At 38.1% G+C, this 20,254-nt stretch overlaps 1 protein-coding gene across 1 annotated transcript; it reads right to left on the reverse strand.

Annotated features, from left to right (window-relative positions):
* Nucleotides 1-1,257: 1,257 nt before the first annotated feature.
* LOC144979190 (uncharacterized) lies at nucleotides 1,258-4,727 on the reverse strand. Its single transcript, XM_078925801.1, has 2 exons — nucleotides 3,797-4,727; nucleotides 1,258-3,761 (listed from the first exon to the last, which is right to left on the reverse strand). The coding sequence occupies exons 1-2, from the start codon at nucleotides 4,725-4,727 to the stop codon at nucleotides 1,258-1,260; spliced, it is 3,435 nt and encodes a 1,144-aa protein (XP_078781927.1).
* Between the last annotated feature and the right edge of the window lie 15,527 nt (nucleotides 4,728-20,254).

Below are 20,254 nucleotides of genomic sequence, written 5' to 3' on the forward strand. Positions count from 1 at the left end.
AAACTTTCTTATACAATAGTTACGGGACTAAAGAAACTTTTTTACTCAATAGTCACGGGACTAGTCTCCCTGCCACGCTATCTCTCTATCTCCCATAACGGTGCCACTCTATCCTAATGTCATTAAGGTGACTATTTAATATTCATCAACGATGTTTTTCCAACAAAAGAAATCAAACAGAAAAAAACAACACTGAATACTTAAGGCGAAATAACCGGACACGCAAAGGTAACATAACAGGAAACAAGCATCATTGCTCACCTAGCACGGGCAACAAGCGTTTTGTGACATTCTCTCCCTCTTCAAGAACTAAGTCCATCTGACTTTGGTCCATCTTTAACAATACCGCTTGATCAGACTCTAGAAAGGAAGTCTGGACCATGATTTTCTGAACCTTTTACAGCTCTTAGATTAAATCTAAACTGATTGAGCAACAGAGCCCATCTCATTAGTCTACCATTTTCCGATTTTGCCCTATTCAGATATAATAGTGGAGCATGATCCGTCTCCACAATGAACTCTCTTCCAATTAGATATGAGCTCAAAGTCTTCACAGACCATACGAGAGCTAAGCATTCCTTCTCCACGACACTGTAATTCTGTTCTCTTGCCAGAAGTTTCCGACTCAAATACAATACTGGCTTCTTTTCGCCCTCATGTTCCTGCATTAATATAGCGCCTAGACCTGTGTTTGATGCATCGGTCCCTAAAATAAATTGCTTGTTAAAGTCTGGCAAGCACAAGACAGGCTCCGATGTTAACACAGCTTTTAGTTTCTCAAACGCTTTCAGTTGAGGCTCTTCCCAAGCAATTCTATTTGGCATACTCTTCCGAGTTGCATCCGACAGTGGACTTGAGATAGCAGCAAAGTTCGGTACATATCTCCTGTAAAAGGATGTAGGACCAAGAAAGCTTCTCATTTGGGTCTTGTTTTGAGGTCTGCTCGCCTTCTGGATCGCTTCAACCTTATCAATCGTCGGAGACATCTTTTCATTTCCTATCCGATGACCTAGAAATTCCACTTCCGATTGCGCCATTGAGCACTTTGATGGTTTTGCCGTCAAGCCAGCATTCCTCAATTTCGTTAATACAGTTTCTACGCTCCTAAGATGCTCTTGCCACGACGAATTATGCACAATAATATCGTCAATATAATTCTTGACATTTGGAACGTCTTGAATGACTTTCCGCATCATTCTGCTAAAGGCTGCCGGTGCACATTGTAACCCGAACGGCATGACCCGAAACTGCATCAGTTCAAGCTCTGTTTGGGAAGGCTGTTATTGGTTTTGAGGCATCAGACAAGGGCAACTGCCAGTATCCTTTACATAAATCAATCTTGATCACGAACCTGCTTTCTGGTCCTATTTGTTGGAACAGTTCATCAAGACGAGGCATTGGCTCAGCATCAAATACTGTATAGTTATTGACCCGGCGGTAGTCTACGCAAATTCTATTTTTGCCGTCCTTCTTTTTCACTATGATTGGAGGTGACGAGTACGCGCTATCAGACTGCTCAATTATTCCAGCGGTCAGCATTGCTTTCACTTCCTCTTTGAATTCGGCTTGGAGTGCTTGTGGTATAGGGTAAGGCTTCCGTCGTATTGGATCTGAGCTTGTAAGTTTGATGTCATAAATATAGGCAGATGTTCTGCCTGGTACATCTGTCAGAACATCTTGAAATTTCTTCAACAGTGTCACCAGTTCTTTCCTTTGGCTGTCGTCAAGTTCTTCTGACATTTGCACATCTTTAAATGTTTCCGTTTGTGTAAGAGCCGGTGTCTCTATTCTCGGTACGCAATAATCGAACTGGTCTTCAGCGTCCTCCAGCTCATCAATCACTGTAGCTGTAGCTACTCCAAGTATTCCGATGTTTTGTGTAGGCGATTCAAGAGACTCCCGTTCCCAATACTTTTTCAGCATATTGGCATGATAGGTCTTCTGATATTTATCCATATCAATGGTGTAATTGTTATCGCCTATCCTTTTGATGACCGTAAATGGTCCCATCCACTTCAGTTGAAGCTTGTTTGCTTTCGTAGGCAAAAGGAGCAACACTTTTTCTCCTTTATCAAACGTTCTTGCTTTAGCCTTCCGGTCGAAGTGTGATTTGTATCGTCCCGAGGCTTTTCTCAGGTTGTCGTGGGCGACCTCAATAACTTTCTCCATCTTTGCGCGCAGGTCCACCACGTATTGATAGGTTGTCTTTACTTCCTCATCCGTGATGTTACCTGTCCAAAGTTCTCGGAGTATTGTCATAGGGCCCCTCACAGGTCGTGAGTATAGAAGTTCAAATGGCGAGAATCCAAGAGACTCCTGCGGTACCTCTCTATAAGCGAAGAGAGCGGCGTTGATGTATCTGTCCCAGTCTTTTGGTCTGTCATTGGCGAGTCGCTTTAACATTCCTTTGAGAGTTCCATTCATCCTCTCAACTAAACCATTACATTGCGGATGGTACGGTGATGTGATGAGCTGTTTCATGGAGAGAAGGCGACAAACTTCATTCATCATGTCAGAGGTAAACTGAGTTCCATTGTCATGTAGCATTTCCTTTGGCACTCCAGTACGGCTAAAAATATCGACTAATGCCTCAGCCACGTGTTCTGTGTCTATTGACTTTAATGGCACCGCCTCTGGAAATCGTGTGCAATAATCCATTAGAGTAAGGATGTACCGATTTCCTCTGTCTGAAGATGGTATGACGGGCCCAATGATGTCCACTGCAACACGACTAAATGGCTCATCAATAAGAGGCACCTTTGATAGAGGCACTTTGGTTGTCTGACCCTTGGGTGCGCTCCTTTGGCACGTGTCACATGATCGACAGAATCTATTCACGTCATCCCAAAGATTAGGCCAATAGAACTCTAACAAGATCCTATCACTCGTTTTCTTAGATGCGAGATGACCAGCCATGATGCTCTCGTGGGCCAGCCTCATTACTGTCTCTCTCATCTGTTCCTCTGGAACAACTACCTGCCTACATACATCTCCATGGTATTTTGTTGGTGACTGGAAAAAGCGGCAAAGTACACCTTTATCGAAACCAAACCACGTAGTGTTGTTTCGACCACTGTGTCTGCGTTCGCAGTTTTCCGCCAACTTTCTGCAAACTGTTAGAGTCTCATCCTTTTCCTGTTTGTCGATTAGGTCCTTAACAGTGACCCCGATATCTAGTGATGCTGGAGTCCGCAATGCTTTGATTACTTTCTGCTTCTGACTTCGTGTCTCCACAGCCATCATTTGCTCATCACATTTAATACCCGGACACTTAGCACCTGGGATATTACCCAAGATTACATCATACAAAGGGGATTCCATCTCGACGGCTTCAATTTCTCCTGTATAGTAAGGACAGTCGAGGTAAGCCTTTGTCAATGGTGCTTGTACGGACGTTCCATCTGCTAGGCTGATTTTCATATAATACTCTTTCCCTGGTGCAATTTTGCTCAAACCCTTCTTTATAACAACAGTGCTGCAGCCACTGTCGCGTAGGACCGTCACCTTTTCGCCATTTAGATAGCCTTTCCGAGTTGGCATCTTTTGCGCTTCCACGTATCCTTCGCAAATTGTGGTTATACAGTGATTGGGATCTGTTATGTTATAACTTGCACAGTTTGGTTGCGATTTCTTCTGAATCTGCGGATTCTTCTGGGCTTCAGTGCTCCTGACTTTGTCCCTCGCCATCCTTTGTTGTAGCCAACAATCATTTTCATGATGATTTTTTAATCCACAAAACTTACATCCACTACCAATAGCTAGCGCACGCTGAGACCTGCAGTCCGAGCTTTGTGACCAAATATCCTGCAGTGATGACATTGTAATTGTTGTGATGGTCTGTCCTTGTTTGTCAGTGGTGTCCTGTTGACAGCATATTGCGTGGTGACTGGAGGTTGTTCTGCTTTCCTATCGAAACTAGACTTCACATAAGCCCCTGCTGCACCGTGAGCACAAACATACTTTTCTATCTGATCCACCAAATCATCGGCTGTGCTAGGCTTTCTTTCTTTAACAAACATGAGCAAGTCCTTGTTACACGAATTCATCAGCTGTTCCATCATGAATAAGTCAATCAGATCGGTAGACAAATTCTTATCCTTCTCTGACAACTGTATCCATTTCTCAAGATAGGACTGGATTCGTGTTCTAAACTGACCAATGCTTTCTCCTGCCTCTGGCCTACTCTTCCTGAACTTTTCTTGAAAGCCATCTTTCGTCAAGTTATAACGCTTAAGCAGAGCATCCCTAACTTTCTGATAATTCATCGCCTCATCTTCATCGAGTCTCGTATAAACTTCCAATGCTTTTCCTTGTAGCAAGGCGGAGAGATGAATAGCCCAGTCCGTCTCTGGCCATTCATTAACCGTCGCATATCTCTCAAATCTTAGCAAGTAACTGTCAATCATGTCTGACTTGTCATTGAAGCATGGAAGCCTGGGACTCTTGACTGGCGCTGGTCTTGCGTGACGAATACTTTCTGGCACTGAGGGAGACCTAGGAGATGGCGAGCTGTCATCACGATCCGTTCTTAATCTCTGTAATTCCAGCTCCGTTTCTACAAGTTGTTGTTGCTGGCGCAGTTTCTCCCTCTCCAGTTTCAACTTCTCCAACTCTTCTTGGCGCACCCTATCTTGGTCTGCCAACTGTTTTGTCACCCAATCATTTAACTCTTGGCCAGAAAACCCAAGCTTTTCTCCTACTTTAATCAACTTCTCCACATCAGACATGATTAAATTTGTTTTTGTTACTTAGTTATCGATAAGACAATTAAATCAATGATAATGAAAACAGCTAGAATGCTTCAATAGGTTAACACAATAGCGCAGAGGACAACACCGCAATATAAAACCACCGCAAAGTGAATACAACCAAATTTCTGCAAGCTGATATGACTTTTAAGTCAAAGAGCAGTATGTAACAAAAATTATATATTATTGCGAACTGCCAATAAGATACATTCAATTTGACAACGCCTCGATTCTTAATTTCATTAATATTTCAATGTCAATACTTGAGACAATTTCATCCAATATTTCTCAACACGACCTTCTATTTATAATAACTCGACTATTCGTGCCTCTCATACACGAAATCTTACTGTGGTCACGCCCCAGTGGTTAAACGCTATGCTCACCCACTGTGCCCGGCTTAACTTTAAGCACAACCGATTTTATCAACAAAAGTATAAGACTGCAACGTAGCGTTAAATTATCCTTTTTACCAATGTCGACAAAATTAAATCAGTGATAACAGGGTACATTCACGAGTTTCACACTCAACAATAATTCGCATTTAGCTCACTACCCAATGACGCTTATGCCTCTCGTTTTAACTGTTAACAAAATGTAAATCCTGATCGATTTACCACTCACATTAAATTGCGAAGCCCAAATGACTTTCAACAAACATCGGCTTAGAGCCCGTAACACAATATTCTTAAAATTGTAAAGTACATGTCAACATTTACAAAATTACCATATTGAGCAGTCCCTTAGACTCTCAATTACAATTAGCTCGTAGCCCGCAACAGTAATTATGTTATTGCTTTTGTAGCAAATTAACAATCAAAAGTGAAAGCTTCCAACCATACGATAAGAATAAAAATTGCCGGCACCTTATCGCACGTTAAAACGCTTTAAACAACTTTTTCTGACCCCATCCCTTGGATCGGATTCTAGGGTCCTATCACTTTCAGTCGGATGACACTTGAACAAAGTCCTAGACTGACCCTGGTTGCCACAATCAAGTACCTCCGTGATAAACGTGATCTATAATGTTATGGGTCTTTCTACCCCTCTCTCATGTGAAACACTTAATGGTGTGAGTCCATCCAGTAACAATGTTACAACAATCAATTACAGCCTAGAAATTACTCTGACATTTATATCAGTATCCGTTTTTAAAAATTACGTTAGCCCAGCCCAATCTTTAACTACTTTTCAAACGAAATTAATTTCTTTGAATCAACTTTATATGAACTTATGACATAATATGATGATTAGTTCAGATATAAAATATATTAAAATTGTCAAAGTGCCAGTCTGTGAAGGAGGAACCATCCCACCGCTGCCACCAAAATATGTCACAATGTAGGTGCAGGCAAAGGTACTGACCTACGTGACGATCCCAAAGCCAGGGTACGGTGGCTATTTACCCCAGGTTTGAGACATTAAAGGTGGTTCCACACGACACATAAAACTAAATGCACATCGCAAGACAATTGAATTATAATTTTATAACTGTTTATTACAAATCTAAAGAAAAATAAAAGGAAAGAAAGAATAATATTCAAATTATAAGTGTGACAACATATATCAAATATCAAAATATCAAAAATGATGGTGATGCATGATGGTGATGATGCAAATAATATTCTACAGGTTGGGGCCCGCCCCCCTTACCTTACGTAATAAGCAGACATGCAATGAATGGTGAATGATGATGAAGGTGAAGATGATATTCTTGACCACATTATCTACGTCTTTCGGTATTATTATATCTATAGGAGTCCAAACATATTCACAGTTCACTTTTTCTGTCACAAGTTCTTTCAATTGTTAATTTCACTTTATTTTAAGTCCAGGTTGGAAATGTTTTTTTATTTAAATTGTTTTCCCGATAAATAGGGAACCAAAATGTTTTTCAAGATAATAAACAAATGTTACTGGTATCACGTCTGGTTTATAGCCGGGGCTAACCGACTCTATTCTGTATAGAAAGAGATACATGATTAATAAAATAATCCTATATTCACACTTAATTATGTGCCATACTTATTCATAAGTGAGACTCATCTTAGCACATCATTTCAATCTAGAGAGATTGACGATTACTCTTAATTATCTCAAAATTAATATTTCAATATTTATTTACGACAGAGATTAAATAAGTGTGGATAACTTTTTATTCTTTAATCAATCTTTACATCTGTTATCCTTAAACTTCAAGCACGATATTAAAATATCTTAATATTTGTATTCTGAAGAAATACACAATAATAGTACACATGGAAATTCACTGCTGATGATCTTACATCATAAATCTCATAAAACTTATAGCATAAACTATCATTAAAATCACAATTAATTAATGGAAACACACCATTAATAGAGCCGTCAAATAACGAAATTTCACTAGCGGTTAATATACAAAGTTAATATTAATTTCCAAGCCAAGTGAATTTCTGCAAAATGGAATGACTTTTGTGAGTCTCAGAGAGGACCTAGCATGTCTCTGCTCTGTTCAGGCTATCGTGATGGACTGACTAAAATTGGTAAAACTCTCTTCTATATAATAAAACTTCGTCTACCCAACCCATGGTCATAGACAATAAATTAACGTAACTCAGGATCAGTCAAGACATTCTATTATTTAGTCAATTCTCAAAAGTGTCAGGTTTCCACCAAAGTCCGATAACGAACTACCCGGTTTCCGGGACTTTTAAGAAAACTTTCTTATACAATAGTTACGGGACTAAAGAAACTTTTTTACTCAATAGTCACGGGACTAGTCTCCCTGCCACGCTATCTCTCTATCTCCCATAACGGCGCCACTCTATCCTAATGTCATTAAGGTGACTATTTAATATTCATCAACGATGTTTTTCCAACAAAAGAAATCAAAAAAAAAAAAACAAAAAACACTGAATACTTAAGGCAAAATAACCGGACACGCAAAGGTAACATAACAGGAAACAAGCATCATTGCTCACCTAGCACGGGCAACAAGCGTTTTGTGACATTCATCATGTTTTGACTTTGACTTATTCTAATCACAAGACATATGAAAAGTTCTAGCCAGCATGTAGAATAAAAAGTACCGATTTTCTTTGTTTAGAACCACGATGGCCGCCGTTGCTGGGCGACGTGACATCAGACTACTCATCTATAAACAATAAAGTGAATGAAATCTGCCTCTCTCTGATAATTGTTTTTATATCGCCAAATGGGTGACTATTTATCACACGATTTTCTCGATCATATTATAAACGTTCAAATTGACACATAGTTTTCTGTGTTGGTTCTATTGATCAAGCGGTAGAACAGTTGGTATTCGGTTGGTATTTTATTTGGACACTTACCATCGAGAGTAAAACCTGTGTAGTTCGCTATAGATAGAATGAAGTTGACGTCATCCGGGTCATTGTTATTGCTTTTTGCCATCCGGGTGTATGAGTAATTCTCACTAAACTATATTAACCTGACTATAAACGTTCATGGTTATACACAGTTTTGTGTGTTGATCCATTGTACTTCCGGATGGCAATGTTATGAGCTTCTTAGCCAAGCGCATACTATCTATAGATAGAATGAAGTTGACGTCATTCGGGTCTTTGTTATTGGTTTTTGCCATCCGCGTCTATGAGTAATTCTCATTAACCTGTATTAACCAGACTATAAACATTTAAGGTTACACATAGTTTTGTGTGTTGGTCCGTTATATTTCCGGATGGCAATGTTGTGAGCTTCTTAGCCAAGCGCATAAATCTGTATTTACCAATCACAGCCATTGTTTACATTATGAATGACAACAATCCGAAAGGCGTGGTTATCTATGTGTCATAACAACAATATGGAAAATGTAATCAACGAGAATCAGACTTGCAACGTTGACTATAGTTTAGACATGGATCAGACATCTCCAAGACATGTGTTCAGTGAAATTCCAAATAAACACGGTGACACAAATCGTATTTATCCTGGCCCCGGGAGGGAGGGGGGGGGGGGTTGTGCACATTTGACAAATTCTTTGATTCTTTTAAAAAAAATTATTAATGCGAAATTTGCGTTCCTTTCGCAACTTTGTGCCTTTTTCCAAATCAGCATAATTTCTGGCAAAATTTGCCATTTATTTGTCCCATTTTGCTTAATTTTGAGTTTGAAATTGCGTCATTCCGCGGGGATATTTTTATTATATGGGTTGCATGTAGTTAGTTGTTAGGTGTGATACAACACATTTAGAAACCTGCACATTTTTTTTGCAAAATTTACTTATTTTCTTCTGCAAAATTCATCATTTTCTTTGAAAAATTTTGAAATATGTTTTGCAAATTGGGCGATTTGAACTTTCATTCGAAAAACACAAAAGAGACATAGAGGATATTCTCTCCGAAAACGACCTTTCACATCTTATTAATGTGCCCACCCGCGTAGGGGGCAACATTCTAGATTGTGTTATAGTACAACTGGACCTTAACTTCAGATATACAAAATAAACTGATTTCAGGCAGACCACTTTCGGATCTTATGAAAACTTGATATTCAAAAACCGCCACTCACCAAACACATCATACATACACGAGACTTGAAAAACAGCTATATGACAGCTATTTGCTTTGATATTAAGAATAATATTCAACCCATAAAATATGCTAGTTTTTGATCAATTTGATGAAGAATGCCCAAAAATTATGAAATCACATGCATCCGTTAAAAAAAGAATGTTAATCAAACGCACAAACGTCTCAAGGTTAAACAGGCCAAAAGAGATAGAAGGAAAGCGGAAAGACTTTAAAAACAGACCAGCTGCAACACAACTCAACAATAATTGAGTTTTTTCTTATGAAAAACTTGAAAAATGTCACCAACTTAAGCAACTTTTCCAGACCACAATGATTTGCTTGGAAAACAAAAATCTGACACCATCCCCACATATTTTGGAAACGTTTCTTGAAATTTTTTGAAAATAAAATAGAATCAATCAGATAATAATAATAATAATAATAATAATAATAATAATAATAATAATAATAATAATAATAATAATAATAATAATAGTACAATTGATTAAATATTGTCCACAATACGGAATATTTTCAGTACTTGGCAATACTTTACTCTGCGAAATGTCAAAGTGATATGAGCGGTCAATGACCCAAAAAAAAGTACACCATCCAAATGATGAAGGCTGCATTCATCGACATTATACATTTTAAATATACTGATTTTCTTCTTGGTAAAAATGATAATGTTATTGTTGGGTAGAAAGGCCAGATTGAACAAAGGAGCGGGTGGATAGTGGTGGTGGCGTATATTAAATGGAGACTGGCATGACAGATGCGAATTGTCCTGTGGGTGAGAGGTCATAATTATAATATATATCATAATCATCCCATCCCTTCCCTCCCCTCCACCCACAAACATATGTACATGATCACACTTTATTCCATAAAAAAAAAGTCCAGCATTTATATATAGCCTAGGGCAATATTCGGCGAAGTGGCCGATGGTTAAGGCATTGCCCTGTGATCCGGAAGGTCCCGGGTTCGAGCCCCGCTTCAGGCACTTTTATTTTTTTTCCTTGGGTAAGATTATTAACCCCAAATTTGCTCACTGTTGACATCAGATATCCTGTTTGATGGATTATCTATATTCCTTCATGGAATGCCTAGGCGACGGGATCTTATGGTACCGTTGCGAAAGGGCGTAATCAAAATTTAAAAAATTAGGGCAATATTCACTAAACGTGTTCAAGCGCTTTATAAGGGTTTTCTCGCCAACAGCAACACTTAACATATAGGACGAGACATGACGTCTGTTTTGCGATAGGCTAATACATATTTTCCCGACAGAAATCGCTGTTAACGGCCAGGTACTCATTTATTACTTGAGTACGGTGAGAGAGGCTAGTGTCAAAGCAGAAGACCACATAGTCGCACATATACACAGATGAACACACACACACACACACACACACACACACAGACGCACACACATGCGCGCACACAAAAGTATATATAAATGTTGAGCACTGTATCTTCTTCAGCCATGAGGTTCTAGGTTCTTTACATCAATACAAAATAATTTTCAAGAAATTACACATTAAAATAGAAAGGTTTTTAAAGGATATCTTGAACAATGTTTTGGACTCACAAATGCTCTGTGGAATAATGTTCCATACAGACAGATCAAGCTGAGAAAAGGGCCTTGTTTCTGCCTTTATACGAACGCATGGAACAGCCAAACGGGTGAGGTCCAGTGGCGTGGCATGCTTACAGTACAGGGTGGTGCCAGAATCAGAAGAAAATGACTTAAATCATAATATATTTGTAAATACAAAAGAAAGAAAAATATTTAAAGAAAAGACTTACTCAAATAAGTAAGAGCTGGTATATACCATTTCTCACTTTTTAAAAAAATGCTGTAATCCATTTTTAAAAGATGAATGTGGTGCCAGGCACCAAATCAACCAATAGATAGAACGAAGATGACGTAAATCAAGTCTTTGTTATTGTTTTGCCATCCACGTTTATGAGTACTTCTCACTAAACTGTACGAACCAGACTATAAACGTTCATGCTTACACACCGTTTTGTGTGTTGGTCCGTTATACTTCCGGATGGCAATGTTATGAGCTTCTTAGCCAAGCGCATACTATCTATATAACCACGCCCCTGGTGGGGTCATTGGGGACACGCAAAGATCGGGTTGTCGAATAGCCCTAGGCTATAGATATAATTGGATACAATAGTCTGATGTCACGTCGCCCAGCAACGGCGGCTATCGTGGTTCTAAACAAAGAAAATCGGTATTTATTATTCTTCAAACTGGCTAGAACTTTTCATATGTCTTGTGATCAGAAGGTGTAAAAGTCAAAACATGATCAGATTAATAATATTTTTTCCCCTCTGGATACGCTTTTATGCTCGTCGGAGAAATATTTCATAAGGGCGTCCGCCATTGTTCTGATAGTTTAGAGCCAGTTACTAAGTTACCATGCGTCAATACAAGGGAAGTGACGTTACGACTGTTGAAGCGTATTGTTCGACATTTTTTTGGGTTGTGGAATAAAGTGTAAGCATGTAAGTATGTGTGTGGGTGGGGGGCCCATGATTATGATACATTATCATAACATCTCCATGACAATACTCTTCAACAGTCGTAACGTCACTTCATTCCTAATGACGCATGGTAACTTAGTAACACTGGCTCTAAACTATCGGAGCAATGGCGGACGCCCGTATGAAATATTTCTCCGGCGAGCAAAAAAGCGTTTCCAGAGGGAAAAAACCCCCATAAATTGGATCATGTTTTGACTTTTACACATTCTGATCACAAGGCATATGAAAAGTTCGAGCCAGCATGAAGAATAAAAAGTAATGAATTTCTTTTTTAGAACCAAGATGGCCGCCGTTGCCGGGCGGCGTGACATCAGACTACTGAATCCTGAATTATGTAAGATATGAGGGTAGTGCTTTCCAGTCATCGATAAACTATATTTCATGTTTTGAATTTTACTCTTTTCTCAACAGGCAGTCAGTATAATCTTCGAAGTAGAGGTGTGGCAGAGTCAAGCCTCCGCTTTCGAAAGTCCAAAATGGTAGCACTATTTTGGACAATCTGCAACCGCCTGAGCTTACTTTCCGAAACACCATATTAATATTACAGAGCATTACAGTAATCCAGCTTTATAAATAAAAGGGAAAACTACACTTGTTTTGAGTTTTGGTCATTATCATCATCATCATTGCCTTTTTTACCCTGGGTCAGGGTATAGGTCAAGAGGCAAACAGTTTCCATCCCTCTCTATCTTGAGCTATCTTTTAAAAAAAAATCTCATTCCATGTTTTATCACTTCTCTGTATATCAGATTTCTTTAATTCTTCTTTCTCCATGTTCCCCGTGGCCTTCCCCTTGATCTTCTGCCCTGGGGGTTCCAGTCCAATACTTTCTTTGTTATAGTGGTGTCATTCTAATTAAGGGTGTGTCCAATCCACCTCCATCGTCTTCTTCCTATTTCCCTCTCCAACTAGTTTGTGCTGTGTTCTTTGTCATACTTCTTTGTCCTTAATCCTGTCCATCCATTTTATTCTTAGTAGCTTATGCATGTACCTTTGAGTTTTGGTTACATTCCTAGAAAGGAACTGCTGAATAGATCCATTTTATTTTAACTGAAAAATAAATTTTTAAATGCTTGGCTCAATGTCTTAATTTGGTAGTCCATATTATACAGTTCCGAATCTAAGAATGCAGCGATATAACCTAGAACTCACACTTTTTGTTTATTGTACCATGGGAAAGTCAGGTATAAAAAAACTATATTATATCGATATCACCTGGAAATAAAACTTGTTTTTTTTTTGTACCAGTAAGAAAGAAACATTTATAAAGTTACGCCTAAGTATTGGAATAACGTTAAAAATAAGTTAAGTGAGAAGGGCGTAGAGGTCTAGAAGTTTAGTGTACAACTAAAACGATTAGGCACAACATATGAATTACACTTGTTTTTACTGTTGTGAGAAAAGTAACACAATAATACAGTGTAAAAAGTAAAGGTAAGGTAAAAACATTGTATCTACTCTATGACACCTGTACCAAATTATTCCTGTTTGTGTTTGGTGCCAAGTGTTCCGCATTCCAGGCTAATTTTGATTAGGTCAACTTACAAGGATGAGATAACACGGGAACAACAGCGCTTTGGCAAACGTGAAGATAAGATAAATCACGAATATAAAGCCTGGCAAGGAAAGGTCAAAAATAATCATGAATTAACGATCATTTTTTGGTTATATTTACATGAAAAAAATCGCCCCTCCCCCCTTTCTTTTCCCCAAATTAGATTGTCACTTCTGGGGATTGAATCTAAGACCTTCTGATTACCCAAACTGTTAAAGTGTTCGTTATCTTATCATTTTAGAAACAAGACATCTAATAATAATAAATGGCATTTCTAAGGGGTGTACTGGGTTATACCAGTTTCTGTAGCGTCAAAAAAATAAAGAAATAAAATTAAAATTAAAGTCCCTTTACTTTATTCATCCCATAGGGGGAATTTGTCTCAAGCGTCTATTCCAAGGGAAGACTGGAAAAACATAGGCGTTTTAACTCACTCAACCCTAACACCGACTATATCCGAAGTTTACCCGGGTTACTTTTACTCCATGTCTATTAATTACATTGTTATGAGACAAATTATAGGCATAGTATCAAAGCAAATGTTTTTAATGTTTGCATGCTTATGATAGTTGAATAAAACTATCTATGTAGGCCTACTATCTATCATTTTTTGAAGGTTTTACGGTGGCAGCAACACATTTAGGTCATATCAGTCCAATTTTGAAGAGTAGCAAAAATCTCTAGGTTTGAGTGAGTTAAACGTCCTTTTTGTACAAACATTACCTGTCGCCACCAAAAACCAGGTTCTCATTCAAACCTGAGTCGATTGGGTTAATGTGTGTAGAGTGCCTTTTCCAAGGCCATAATTTTCGACGATCATTGTCACCCATCTGGCTACTGACTTCGCTTAACATTAATCGCAAGCTGTCCAAGAATACAGTCAACACACCAAAAGCAGTTCGCAATAGACCTATTGGCGCTTGTACTGCTGGTCTTGTCTTGATCGATTGTGTTGGATGATATTTAATTTATAGATTGATCGCGCAGAAATTATAATCATCATCATCATCATCATTATTATTATTATTATTATTATTATTATTATTATTATTATTATTATTATTATTATTATTATTATTATTATTATTATTATTATTATTAATATTATTAGTAGTATTATTATGGTGATTATTATTATTATTATTATTATTATTATTATTATTATTATTATTATGGTGATTATTATTATTATTATTATTATTATTATTATTATTATTATCATTATTATTATTATTATTATTATTATTATTATTATTATTATTATTATTATTATTATTATTATTATTATTATTATTATTTTTATTATTATCATCATCATCATCATTCTTTTTCTTCATCTTCTTCTTCTTATTATTATTATTATCATCATCGTCACCACTATCGTCATTATTCACACATTATGGCATATCTAAAAGTAAGTTAAGTGAGAAGGGCGTAGAGGTCTAGAAGTTTAGTGTACAACTAAAACGATTAGGCACAACATATGAAGATAGAAAATCAAAACGTTTCTGGAACCTACGGAAAATAACATATCCTTGCCTTGGCCTCGATTGATAACTGGTGCCAGAGATCGTGACATGTACCGTGTAGGTGGATTGGTTGATTCCTGTGTGATGCAAATGACGATGTTTATAATTGATGCCAAGGAATGAGTAGGTACCGCATTCTTTCTTGATGGTTTGTTTTGTTTGTTTTTAAGGGTTTTACGGCGCTTGCAACACATTTAGGTTATATCAGCGCCAGTAAAAAGGAAGAAAATGTGATAGTAAAAAGTTCTAGAATTATTATTAAAGCAGCCAAGAGAAATTAAGAGAAAGGGGAACTGGGAACAAATAGGGATTAGATGTAGATTCCAAGAGCACACCACCAATGTACTTAGTTTGAGATCACCTATAAGTCTCATCCGGACACAAGCACAAAATCCAACAAAGAGGAACACACTCAAATGCTTACATTGTACATTTAAAATAACTAATATAATACAGAACAGAGAGATGATTTACAAGGAAAAAAATATCATCTCCCAAAACAATAACTATGCATTTGACTGTTTCCCTCCCAGTCAAGGACTCCGGCCAGGGTCGGGACAAAACCGAGCAATCTCACACCAAGACAAAGACAGAAAGCAAGTTGGAAAACAGATATAAGAGGATAGAAGACACGGTAAATACCTCCCTGCCCACTGTGGAGGTAGGGAACCCCACCCAGTTTCTTGATGGTTCTTCTTCTCTTACAAATAGGATTCAATAGTCTGATGTCACGTCCGCCCAGCAACGAGCAACTTGGTTCTAAACAAAGATAAGCGGTACTTTTTATTCTTCATGCTCGCTAGAAGAACTTTTTCACATGTCATGTGATCAGAATGTATAAAAATAAAAATATGATCAGATTTATAATGTTTTACTCCTCTGGATACACTTTTATGCTCGTCGGAGAAGTATTTCATAAGGGCGTCCGCCATTGTTCCGATAGTTTAGAACCAGTTACTAAGTTACAATGCGTCATTACGAGAGAAGTGACGTCACGACTGTTCTCCTCTAAAATATCAAATCTATATTATTATAATCTCAACAATGTTTTATGTTCCTTATAAAGCTATGTGAAACGGCTATATGAACGTTGCTTCGTAGATACTGACGTGCACTTATTTGCAGGTCTGATAACCCAATTGGGCTCATTGCTGCAGTGGAAATACTCTCAAACCAACGTAAAATATTGTCTATTACAACAATGTTAAATCAAGCCCATAATTGATGTTTCCTCTGTGATCTCTTGTTGCTATGCCTGTCAAGTTATTGACACGGAGTCCTTTTTAACTATTATCTTATGGTATGAGCTTTCAGTTCTTCAATCAACAAACAGTGCATACACTTTGGAAGATTACGTATATTATATTTTTGCCCTGAAATCAACCGCTGACACTGACATGAACTGAAGACCCGTGGCTGCTTCAAGTGCTTGCCTATACGAAACAATAGTCTGATGTCACGCCGCCCGGCAACGGCGGCCATCTTGGTTCTAAACAAAGAAAATCATTGCTTTTTATTTTTCATGCAGGCTAGAACTTTTCATATGCCTTGTGATCAGAATGTGTAAAATCAAAACATGATCAAATGTATGGGGTTTTTTTCCCCTCTTGATACGCTTTTATGCTCGCCGGAGAAATATTTCATACGGCGTCCGCCATTGTTCCGATAGTTTAGAGCCAGTGTTACTAAGTTACCATGCGTCATTAGGAAGGAAGTGACGTTACGACTGTTGAAGAGTATTACCCGGAATAAACAGCCCACAGATCCTGAGACGATTGAAAAAAATGCATCGTGTCGCCAGGTTATGTGATGCCATTCCTTTACCAGTGTGTCAAAATATTGTGAGAAATACTCACTAACTGGGCCTGACCTATTTGTGTGTTTGACATGTACGCGTACTAAGGGTATCTCAGGCCTTTTCATATAGATAGTAGGGGCTTAGCTAAGAAGCTCACAACATTGCCATCCGGAAGTATAACGGATCAACACACAAAACTGTGTGTAATCTTGGTCATTTATAGTCTGGTTAATATAGTTTAGTGAGAATTACTCAAACATGTGGATGGCAAAAACAATAACAAAAACCTGAGAGACGTCACCTTCGTTCTATCAATATGAAATAAATAGTCAAGTGGACGAAAAGGTACCCCAAGCAAATATGTACCTTCAAATATGTGCACCTAGCTTCGTACCTAAATCATGTTCCAAAAGTTCTGTTACACCCATGGCCTGCTAACTCTAGTTACGTCATGGTTACACCCAAAACAAAAGTTAAATATCTTTTTTAAATTTTTCATTCATTTTCCTTAAATTTGGTTTTGACCATGAAAAACATGTCTGCAATGGGCATGATCTATATTAACTTTCCACGTGCTCGAAGTCATTGGTCACATTGCAAAATGTGCTCAAAGTGACCCACTTAGTGAATAGTGTTCACAGCTTTTTAAATATCTAACATCACGATTGTTCATTTGATTCAGCTTGACACATGGATATGTTTATAACATTTGTAAACAAAGCAGCGTGTTTACATTTGTTAAGAAATATCCAATCGTTGGACAGCAACAAATCATGTGATTGATGACCTGGTTGAACGAAAACATGAATATAGATCGCTCCCACTGAATGAAAGACAGATTCAAAGGAGATGTCTTTTTATTCAGACTGGTAGAATTTCGTGTTCAAGTTTGATCAAAATGCGACGTGGTCCCTCGAAAACTTGAATTAGAGATGCGCATAGGCGGTTCATTGAATTAATATTGTTCAGGATTGTTTTCTGGTGAATTTCTTGCCCTTTTGCTGCAAGGCATTTCCCACGTTCTTGGCGTGTTCATGATGATAGGCGTGGGATGTTCCTTATCCTCCTATCAAGCTCATCCCAAAGATGTTTGATTGAATTAAGGCTTGGAGATCTTGAAGGCCATCTGAGAATATTGTATGTCAGTACAGAGAATTTAATTCCAGTTCCTCTGCGGCCATGTGAGATGTTCCAGATTTTGTAAGTTGCACTGATGATACAAGAATGTTACCAGGAACATGTGGATATGGACAAATTTCACAAATCCGTAAACGTCTTTGAACCATTTGACGTGAAACTCCAGAAAATCGAGAGGGTTCATAATAAATGGGTTTTGAACGTAATTAATGACACTACCTTATGACATGCGAGGAGTTGTCGTCCTTGGGGGAATAATCCAGCGGAAATAATTCCTAAAGCACGATCAACTCAGAATTTGTTAGTTTAACCATTTTTGGAATCAATGAAACACAGGTTACAACCAAGATAATGATAATGAACAGCTTTGATAATGCGCAAGCTTTGGGTAAATTAACACGGCACGACTTGGGAGGTTATGGGAATTTCCTTCAAATGCACGTGCCATCTGGCAACGATGTGCAGACAATCCACTTTGACCACTGCTGTGTAGCGAGTGAATTGTCTCGTGCCGTTAGTTGTGTAAAGATAGATCGAAGATGACGTCACTCAGGTCTTTGTTATTGTTTTTTGCCATCCCGTTTATGAGTATTACTCACTAAACGGTATTATCCAGACTATAAAGGTTCATGATTACACGTAGTTTGTGTGTTGGTCCGTTATACTTCCGGATGGCAATGTTATGAACTTTTTAGCCAAGCGCATACTATCTTTAACAATACTCTTCAACAGTCGTAACGTCACTTCCTTCCTAATGACGCATGGTAACTTAGTAACACTCGCTCTAAACTATCGGAACAATGGCGGACGCCGTATGAAATATTTGATGGCGAGCATAAAAGCGTATCCAGAGGAAGAAAAAACCCCATAAATTTGATCATGTTTTGACTTTTACACATTCTGATCACAATAGACTCGTCTATATATGAAAAGTTCTAGCCAGCATGAAGAATAAAAAGTAATGATTTTCTTTGTTTTGAACCAAGATAGCCGCCGTTGCCGGGCGGCGTGACATCAGACTTGTATCACACGGTAAAAATATTCTTCTTTTTTTATGTAAAAAAACTTTTGGAACACAGTATAGATAGAACGAAGATGACGTCACTCAGGCCTTTGTTATTGTTTTTTTTTCCATCCGCGTTTATAGTAATTCTCACTAAACTGTATTAACCAGACTATAAATGTTCATGATTACACATAGTTTTGTGTGTTGGTCCGTTATAATTCCGGGTGGCAATGTTGTGAGCTTCTTAGCCAAGCGCATACTATCTATCATTTTTTTTTAGATTTCCATTACAGCAATGATCCGGTAATAAATTGGGTTATCAGACCTGCAAATTAGTGCATGTCGGGTGTGGATCAAGGTGCAAACATTCGCTAATAAGTACAAGTCGGTTTGGGCGAACTAACAAGATGCCTTTGTTTGTTTGTTTTTAAGGGTTTTACGGCGCTTGCAACACAGCGCAAGTAAAAAGGAAGAAAACGGGATAGTAAAAAGTTCTAGAATTACAATTAAAAAGCACCCAAGAGAAAGTAAGACAAAGGGTAACTGGGAACAAATAGGGATCAGATGTAGATTCCAAAAGCATATCACCGATGTACTTAGTTTGAGATCACCTATAAGTCTCATCCGGACACAAGCAAAAAATCCAACAAAGAGGAATACACTCAAATGCTTACATTATACATTCAAAATAACAAATATAATACTACATAACAGAGAGATGATTTACAAGGAAAAAAATATCATCTCCTAAAACAATAACTACGCATTTGACTGTTTCCCTCCCAGATAGGATTCCGGCCAGGGCCAGGACAAAACCAAGTAATCACATTCCAAGACAGACAGAAAGCATGTTGGAAAACAGATATAAGGAGATAGAAGACACAGTAAGTACCTCCCTGCCCACAATGGGAGGTCAGGAACCCCACCCAGGAGGATCAAAATGATTCGTCTCGATCAAAGAAGACAGAGTATATACCACCCCCCCCTCCCCTTGCCCGCTATGGGAGGTCAGGAACCCCAACCAGCAAGATGCCTTCAAATAAATTTAAAACAGAAGGGAGCAGTATAGATAGCTCGTAGTTGACGTCACTCAGGTCTTTGTTATTGTTTTTCTTTTTTTGCCATCCGCGTTTATGAGTAGTAATTCTCACTAAACTGTACTAACCAGACTATAAACGATGTATGGTTACATACAGTTTCGCGTGTGGGTCAGTTATACTTCCGGGTGGCAATGTTGTGAACTTCTTGGCCAAGCGCATACTATCTATAGAATTTTTATTGATTTAACTTATAAAAATAATTTATCACTTTTTATTTGCACTTACAGAAAATATTATTATGCCACTGTCTCCTAACTGTATTATATCGGGGTGACAGTGATACTGATCAT

The sequence above is a fragment of the Berghia stephanieae genome, chromosome 9 (assembly GCF_034508935.2).
Source record: "Berghia stephanieae isolate SIO BIC M18660-M18661 chromosome 9, UCSD_Bste_1.3, whole genome shotgun sequence".
In the NCBI taxonomy this organism is placed as follows: domain Eukaryota; kingdom Metazoa; phylum Mollusca; class Gastropoda; order Nudibranchia; family Aeolidiidae; genus Berghia; species Berghia stephanieae.